The sequence below is a fragment of the Seriola dumerili genome, unplaced genomic scaffold (assembly GCF_002260705.1).
Source record: "Seriola dumerili isolate Sdu_G_001 unplaced genomic scaffold, Sdu_1.0 BDQW01000169.1, whole genome shotgun sequence".
In the NCBI taxonomy this organism is placed as follows: domain Eukaryota; kingdom Metazoa; phylum Chordata; class Actinopteri; order Carangiformes; family Carangidae; genus Seriola; species Seriola dumerili.
This window is the reverse complement of record NW_019174424.1, coordinates 3,494,522-3,502,860: the sequence shown is the minus strand read 5'-3', so window position 1 is coordinate 3,502,860 and position 8,339 is coordinate 3,494,522. Positions and strand designations below refer to the sequence as shown.

Genomic DNA, 8,339 nt, shown 5'->3' with positions numbered 1-8,339 from the left:
AAATGATTCAAATTGGTGAGGTTTGGCTTTGGAACAAGTGGTAACAGGCCAGATTAGTATAAAACATCTCATATTTGGCTGGTAGTGGGGAAAGTGGTGGAGATGTTGTAATGGATTAAATCTGCACCTGAGAGGAGGATTACCCAGAGCAAGCCAAGCCTGGCCTGAGTTTATTCTTTATTTTCTTCTGATTCCCAGGCTGATTTCCAGGTATTTAGGTCTTCCTAGCATGATTTACAGCCCTAGTTTTGCTTTCAGGATATACTTTCAAAAAAGAGAGAAGAAAAAGGATATTTGGCCTTGTTTGTGGAATCAATATAAAGTGTTACTTCCCTGATTTTTCACTTGAGGGCAGTGTAGGTGTGCTTATCTGGACAGTTTACATTTTTGATCTTCCAGGAGGAAACCTTTAGGAAACCTTCTAGTTGTAATAATAGATAGATAGATAGATAGATAGATAGATAGATAGATAGATAGATAGATAGATAGATAGATCCCCTAGGGGAAATTCATGAATAACAGATGAAGAATATTTGTTTAATCTCGTTTTGCTTCTAGTATTTAGTTGATGTGTTCAATGTGTTTGCACTGATGTTATAATAAGTGTGCTATATTAACAGTAAAGTAAAATAAGGTAATGAGTTAGAAAGTGATCGTTGGAAAACATGATGCATCTCCATAATTTCTTTTACCATAACACACTTTCAACTTTTGCTAGAAAGGACAAGACCCTTAATCAGTAAGAGTCACCTGTCCTTGCAATGCAGAGAGACACAGCGTGTCTGTTTTCAGTCAGCTGCTCTCTAACATTAGAATTAATGTGTCTCAGATGATTCTGTTTATTATGGACTGAATGGAAGAAAAAAAATCTTCAGCTGTTCTTCTCTTAGACAGTTGGGGAGGTTATAAGGACAAGCTCTCAGCATGTTGGTGGAGATCTCACAAACAAGATGCTCCCAGCGAGGGATCAGCATGTTCGCACTTCATTGTCAATTTCCACAGAATCAGCTGACAGTTGTATTATTCATGGATATCTTATCAAAGTGACTTACTTTTATAAATTATTTCTAAGCTGTCCAGAGTATTTAGAATTAAAATTAATATTATCACAGCACTAAATGATAAATGTCACATTAGAGGACTACTACTGTTTTATTGCTCAAAGATTTATGGCATTTAATAATCATATCATTGTCTCTCATCTGGAATGGAATTTCTTCTTTTCAAATGCAAGCACACACACATTCACGTAAACAAATTAAGTGCTGTCATAGCCTTTTGCCTGCAGTGCTTAATTGAATGATCTGAACAAGCAGTAACTACACTGTTTGTTCAAAGCATGCACGGCTCCTTTGCAGGAATAACACGAGCTGTAATACAATTATGGCACCACAGAGGCCTGCTAAAAACGAGATTATCAGGGTTCCATGGAACTGAGCCTCAGCCTTCAAGGAAATTGCCCTAACAGACACTGATGAGTATGAGCTAGTTCTATGTTAATACTCTTACATTCTAGAGTAACATGAATTGCATGTAATAATTCAGTTTTGCAGTGAATTATTCTATTAATGTATAATGTATCTAATGTTTTTTTGTTTTGTTTTGTTTTGTTTGGGGGGGGGCGGGGCAGAAAGTTGCTGCACAAGTGTAAAACAGAGCCTCAACTGAACAAATACATAGTGAAAAGTTCAAGGAGGAGGATGTTAGTTACAATCAGTGCAAAGTGCAGGTCAAGTATAAGCACTGCCTATAGAGGTTGACTGTCCAGGACCAGTAGACCCTGCTATGTGCTATGACTCTCCATTTTCCCCACATGAAGGATTTCATAACCGAATGACTCCAATTATCCATGTGACTTTGCAATAAATTGTGATCAGCAGCTGACTGGCTACTTTTCTCATTGGTACTCATGAACACAGTTGATGAAAGTTTCTTTCCAAGAATCTCTGGGCACATGATTGTAAAATATTCCCTTTTCTTTTGCACAGACAGTCTAGCTGACCTTAATTCACAGTATTTATTAGATTGAATAAACTATAGACTATTGTTGAAAAATCTCCATTTTAATGACATGCAATTTCCATGACTGTGTTTAATAATCTTTCTTATGGAGACGCATGCTAAGATTAGACCACATCTGGGACATCTGCATCCTGCCAGCTCTGTGCCAGAGATGCTGGGAGGTGACACATCTGCTGGAAGCTGTCAGCAGCCCTTTCACGTCATCACAGAGGCTGGGTGGGATGAGGCCAGCCACTTTGGGAGTGCTATGGAGGAGTTCAAGTGAAAGTGTCCTAAAGTCATCCAAGTCCAAAAGCTATCCAAAACTCCCTCGTTTGTCATAAAGCACAAGTTCAGTTTGAGCTGCAGCTGAGATTGTTTCCAAAAAGAGCTAGTATTTCACCTCTGAAATTCATACATGGGAAATTCTGTCAGGAGCCAGCATTTATACAAACCACTGGACCTTTGACCTTTCTCACAGATTTTACTGCTGCATAAGATTATTTTGATGTGACCTTTGAAAAAGGTCAACAAAAGTTTTTTTTATCATTATTTAATACAGAGATAACTATGAAAACAAAACATCCAAGCTATATCCATATATTTTAGACTTGAATATGACTTCAGCAAAGTTTTTTTGTTTGGAAACCCATTGCAACAGGGAGATATTAAACAAAAAATTAAAGTTAAATCCACTTTCATATATTACTAAAGGACTAAATGGCATGTACTACATGGCTCTAACAATAAAACCTCAATATTACCATTACCTGTAATCCTGATATAAGATATTAATGTGGATACTCAACAAGATTAACAGCATCATATTTACATTTCTATCTGAACAATAAGATAATAAGTTTTTGTTAGTGTGTCTTAATTGTATTTGTGAAATACTTTTCTGGCCAATAACCTTTTCTTTCAAAGGGTTAAAGGAACAACACAAAGCAAATCAGTCAAAGAGATATCAGTGATTCTGCCAACATGACAGGGATTTAACAAGCTTCTTCCTGTCTTGTGGCCAGTTCCCCAGGTGGAAATGGGTCAGAGCAACTTTCAATGCATCAGGCGGAAACAAAAGGCACAATGAAAAATGTAGAATGAAACAAACTCTCATGTGCACATACTAATCTGATACTTATCTTACCTGAACAGGACATTTTACCACCTTGACTACTGCCACATGCGTCATTTTACTCTGTGACACAGCTGTTATGTTCTAATATCTGTTCAATTACAGTAACAATGTGCATGTTATTCCAGTCAAATATGTTCAGCTGTTTGTGTGGGATGAGATTGTTAGGTCATGAAATGACCCACTTTTCAGAACTCATAAATGTGAGGTGTCAGAGCTTTCCTCACAACCCAAATGGTAAAACACTTGGCTGCATAATGCCTCACAAACTCAGATCTGGGTCACATATACTAACGCTGTAAAGTTCAACGTGAGGACTGAATGATTATTAAGTGTCTGGTAAGATCAATCTCACTACCACTCAGCTGAAGGTGTAACTAAAGAAAATGTTCACCAAATCTCACATCTAAATGTGCGCTTGAGTCTCATTAAAAGTCATTCTTAATTAGGTCCTCGCTGGCTGTGTCACGGCTGTGGTGTCTCTGCTGCGGTGTCTAATGAGAAATTGTCCCTATAGTATTTACCAGGTGTGGGTAACGTGTGTGTGTGGGAAGCAGAGGGGATTAACTGCTGAATCAATCATTTGATGACATCATATTGCTGTGAAATATAGGTCAATGAGGTTTAGTTCAAGAGATATGGCATTTCAACAACCATCACCATTAATACAGATTAATTAACTACATGTGGTTATGACTGGCATTAAGAAGATGAAGACCTGTGGATGAGGCCTAATATCACAGGATAATGGGTCAATGAAAAGATGGACCAGGAAAGGTTTATATTTACTTTTCTTATTGGCATTATATTGATGCCCAAAGAAAGATAGGCTAATGCATTTGTGCATGTTACCAGAGGAAATAGGCTGTTGCTCAGAAATACAGTATACAGGAAGCTGTGGTGATGCTTAGCCATAGCTTTTATCCTGTATCATTAATCTAATTTCAACATGAAGTAGCCATGTGTGCAGAGAAGGAAGAGGGATACCCAGATAAAAATGCATGACCTGATTACAGCTCATTACTGATCTATAGACTAGACATTTAGTGTAACTCATTGCGGTCCATTAGACAATATTTGTGTCATCATGCCCACTAATATTTACACAGCATCCAAGTGTTGCTCTGCATGCATGCACTTGTTGTCTCACACGAGTAGACATAGGAGGCTGAACTGAGGTATAGATGCTTAAGGTTGCTAAGTAGTGGGATGCATTTTTCCCAACGCCTCACAGGTCAGGTTTGTTTGTTCTGTGTATCAGTAGATTGCCTGTGGCCTAATTCTAGGGAAATATAGGTTATCAGGAGTTTAATTCAAAAGAGAATCCATTGAGGGATCAGTCTCACATAAATGGCAGGATATCTAAAACCTCTTCAACTGGGGTACCCTGAAAAAATTATTAATTGATTTAAAAAACTGAATTAATTTTTGTGATTAAATGAGTTATGAATCCTATAATTTGCCAAAGTGAAGCAAGTATAGTAGACATTAAAACTTTTGGCAATACTGACATTCTACCACCTATCATTGGTTTTTTGTTGTTGTTGTTATTGTTGTTGTTGTTGTTGTTTTTTGTAAAAGAAGTGAAATAATAGTTAAAACCTGTTATTTTGGGCACAGATAAAATAGAAAAAAAATAAAATAAAGAACCCAGCACTTCAGTCTCCTAATTACTTTTAATAACTCAGCACACAAAATAGCCAAGATTTTTAATATACATAATATTTAGCGGGTTAATTTGCTTAATTTTCTAAATATTTATGAATGTTTATAAAAACTTGGGGTCATTCCCTTTGTCAAATGTTTGTTATACACTTTTATATAGGCTACAGCATATGGTCATGCAACTGATCGAGCAAATTGATATTTGAAGTAGTGCCATTTGAAGTCAACAATTATTTTGTATTACAAATAGAAAGATAAAATATAAGATAAAATGTAATCACCTTTTTATGTAGTCCTCAAGTCATAAAACAATTTAACTATCAATTTATTTACGCATGGACGTTTCCTGTGTAGTGTCGTCATCTTGTGATGTATGACGTAAACTATCTGCGCCGCCGAGCAGGATCGTGATGGCGGTGGCTCAGCCGAAGCTAGAGAAAGAGAGCGAGGATTGCTCTTTGCTGCCTTTGGTTCATGATATTATCAAATGGTGAGATGACTGACGTGTGTTAATATTACATGTTTCTTCGCTGCTCTGTGGCTTCTTGTTTTCGTGTCTTCGTTCAGTCGCTTTGGTGGATTTGGTGAACTTGTTATGTTAGCTAAAGCTAACGTTAGCTATTACATTTAGAACCACTTGAAGCAACAATATACAAATATAACATGTTCTCTTTAAATCACCGTTGTCTTTATTTACAAGCATGGACAAGGACAGCCAAGATGTCCACCAAGAACTGGCTAAACTGAAGGCTAAGATCCAGGAGGCTCGGGAGCAGATCTCCAACATGCCCGGGATAGACAGCAGTCCGGTGGAGCAGCAGCAGCAGCTGGCCACGCTGCGGGAGCAGGTCCGCACCAAGAACCAGCTGCTGCAGAAATACAAAAGTCTGTGCATGTTTGACGTGCCGAAAGCATCGTGAGACTGAAAACTGGATTACTACAGGAAGGACTTTGTTTAGCTACATCCTCACCCATGGGACAGATAAAGGTGAGAGTGCAGAAGACTAGGTGGATGTTTAAATGAACAAGGACTGAATTTCTCTCAGTTCATTGCAGTGAACGATGTTTTTGAACGTCAGACAATGCCCTTTTTCTGTCCTTATTTTTTTTGCATTGCGAAAATGCAATGTGGTATTTGTATTCAATGTAATTTTTCAGTGTCATGCTCTTGTCTTGTAACACTCCTACTTTGTAATAAAATGAGTTGATTAAGAACTCTTCGTCTTAAAGTCTTTTTGACTAAGCTGTCATACACACTCATTTAAGCCTATGGCCTTCACTTTTAATTAAGCATGTCTGTGACACAATTAAGCTATCAGTATTCACAGCCATAATTAATTCTTTGTTGATTTAGACCTAAAGAGCACCATAGGTTTATTAAGAATCCAATGATTCATTACTAGAGTAAATGTATCCACATTTAACAGTTGGGAGCAGGGAGGCAGAAATTATGAACAATTAAATCTGAGTGAAAGTGCTTGAATCAGTGTATGTTCAGGGTCTCTAATGGACTCAGTTCATTATGTTCCACTTATAATAGTTGCTTATGTATATGATGATGGGATGAGGCAGAATGTGATGCATTTATAAAAAGGAGGCCATATTCTAGTAGAGGGAAACTGCTTAATGAAATCTGCAGAAAAGTGTATATTTTAGCCTGTGGAGGGTTTCATGTAACTTCATTGTTTTGCTTAAAAGGAAAGAGAAGAGGAAGGCAGATTATGAAAGTAACAAGTGTTTTTATTTTCTCTTTTATGCAAAAGTTGACAGACTTAATAAATACACATTTAGAATAAAATTTGTTCGTAATGCAACAAACATTCAAGTTCCATCAAGTTTGAAAAAAAATAGCAAAAATGTAAACATTTTTTCTCAAGTGCTGCTCTTGGTAAGCTAATGTAGAGGCAGATTTTACAGCATTTTCAGACCATCTACTGTATGACTACATCACTTGTCCGTTGAGTCTCAGCCCAGTTTGAATCACAATGTGTCGCTGTAATCTACTGTTGATGGGCGTGTGGGTCCTGTATGCAGGACGGCTGGCTTCTCTTTCAACTCTGGAAAGTCTCTCAGAAAGTCTCTTGCACGCTGGCAAAAAAAAAAAAGAGCTGTCAGCATATGACGCAGCCTTTCTCTTTGGCCTGGCTGCCTCCCACAGCTTTCTCCTTTATGTACATCAAGTCACTGTGCACGCTGGGCCTCCGTGCAAACGGCGCCACAATCCCATATGCGTTCCCGTCTTTGCACTTCTTGTTTCTGAAGGACTTTCTGTGGAGAACCTCGCAGTACTGCAGAGAAACTTTGCAATGCTGGTCGGGACTCATTTCGTTGGGCAATTTGGCCAAAGTAAAGAGAGTCTGAAACATCTGGTCTACGTTGGTGTTCTTCTTTGCTGAGATTTCAAAGTAGGCGCAGTGCTCTTCCCCGCCGACTAACTGCTCGATCTCGTCCTCCTGCACCTCACGGTAGAAGTCCCTGTCACACTTGTTGCCGCAGATGACCAGCGGGACGTCCACGTTCTCCTTGGTTTTGTTTCGTAGGCAGGACTTGGTCTCATAAATCTGGCGCTTCAGGCGCTGCACCTCCTGGAAGGAGTCTCTGTTGTCCAGACTGAAGACCAGAATAAACACATCACCTGTAAGACACAAGAGAAGAAACATTTAATGCAAAGCAATAACATTTTAATAGCAACCTATGAACTCCGTAGAGAGCAGCGTGGTGCAGGATTGAAGTGGCTTTGAAGGCTCAACTCACCAGTAAGAATTGAAAGCCTCCTCATTGCAGGGAAGGGGTGATTTCCAGATGTGTCCAAAATGTCCAGCTGGTAAACGTCTCCCCTGATGCTGTAGAATTTTCTATGAAAGTCCTCAATAGTCGGCGTGTACTGATCATCAAACCTCTCGTTCAGAAACCGAGAGATGATGGCTGTCTTCCCAACTTTCGTGGAGCCCAGGATCACCATCCTGTGGCAGTTCTTGGCCGGTATGTCGAAATCATTCTCAGCTGGTGACATTTTCTTAATCATGCTTGCAGCGGTTGCACGCGGCGGTGGACGGTGCTGTGGGCAAGAGATGGTTTTTAAATCCTCTCAGGGATGTGAGGGGTCTGACCTCGCTACCTCTCTATGGAGCTGGAGGAGAGCAGGCTGGCAATTTATAGGGGCAGTTTGCCGCGCCTCCCCAATGCGTCATGCGTCAATCCCCAGCTTGGGGAGCTGGAGCAAGACCCGAAATCATAATGTTACTATGGCTGTTTGTGTGCGTCAGCCTTGCCCACCCCTCATGAACAGAAAAAGGGGAAAGATACAGGCTTGTTTTCAAATATTGTGCTTCATTGTTTGATCATTTTCAGCATCATATTTACAGAATAACAGCCTATAAAATTGAGATAATATCATTTAAAAATGTTAAAATCTCAAATCAAACTGGTGAGAGATTATATCAGTATGCACACATTTGCTTGTAGTGTTGTAGTTTTAATGGCATTAGACAAAATCATGCATGCATCTCACATTAACCTCTTAAGGGTCTTTTTTTTG

The 8,339-nt window shown here is 39.0% G+C and overlaps 2 protein-coding genes across 2 annotated transcripts; one reads left to right on the top strand and one right to left on the bottom strand.

Annotated features, from left to right (window-relative positions):
* The first annotated feature begins 5,196 nt into the window (after nt 1–5,196).
* On the top strand, nt 5,197–6,010 carry med9 (mediator complex subunit 9). The gene is made up of 2 exons (XM_022752664.1): nt 5,197–5,291; nt 5,502–6,010. Exons 1-2 carry the CDS (start codon nt 5,212–5,214, stop codon nt 5,719–5,721), a joined length of 300 nt encoding a protein of 99 aa, XP_022608385.1. The 5' UTR covers nt 5,197–5,211; the 3' UTR covers nt 5,722–6,010.
* A 562-nt stretch (nt 6,011–6,572) lies between these two features.
* LOC111227188 (dexamethasone-induced Ras-related protein 1-like) lies at nt 6,573–7,911 on the bottom strand. Its single transcript, XM_022752614.1, has 2 exons — nt 7,556–7,911; nt 6,573–7,436 (listed from the first exon to the last, which is right to left on the bottom strand). The coding sequence occupies exons 1-2, from the start codon at nt 7,824–7,826 to the stop codon at nt 6,913–6,915; spliced, it is 795 nt and encodes a 264-aa protein (XP_022608335.1). The 5' UTR covers nt 7,827–7,911; the 3' UTR covers nt 6,573–6,912.
* Between the last annotated feature and the right edge of the window lie 428 nt (nt 7,912–8,339).

What these genes read in the sequence shown, in the direction of transcription:
- med9 (XM_022752664.1), top strand. Translation starts at nt 5,212, where the DNA reads ATGGCGGTGGCTCAGCCGAAGCTAGAGAAAGAGAGCGAGGATTGCTCT. An exon ending in GTTCATGATATTATCAAATG is followed by an intron (nt 5,292 to 5,501) that starts GTGAGATGACTG and finishes TTTATTTACAAG; the next exon opens with CATGGACAAGGACAGCCAAG.
- LOC111227188 (XM_022752614.1), bottom strand. Translation starts at nt 7,826, where the DNA reads ATGATTAAGAAAATGTCACCAGCTGAGAATGATTTCGACATACCGGCC. An exon ending in GAGGCTTTCAATTCTTACTG is followed by an intron (nt 7,437 to 7,555) that starts GTGAGTTGAGCC and finishes TGTGTCTTACAG; the next exon opens with GTGATGTGTTTATTCTGGTC.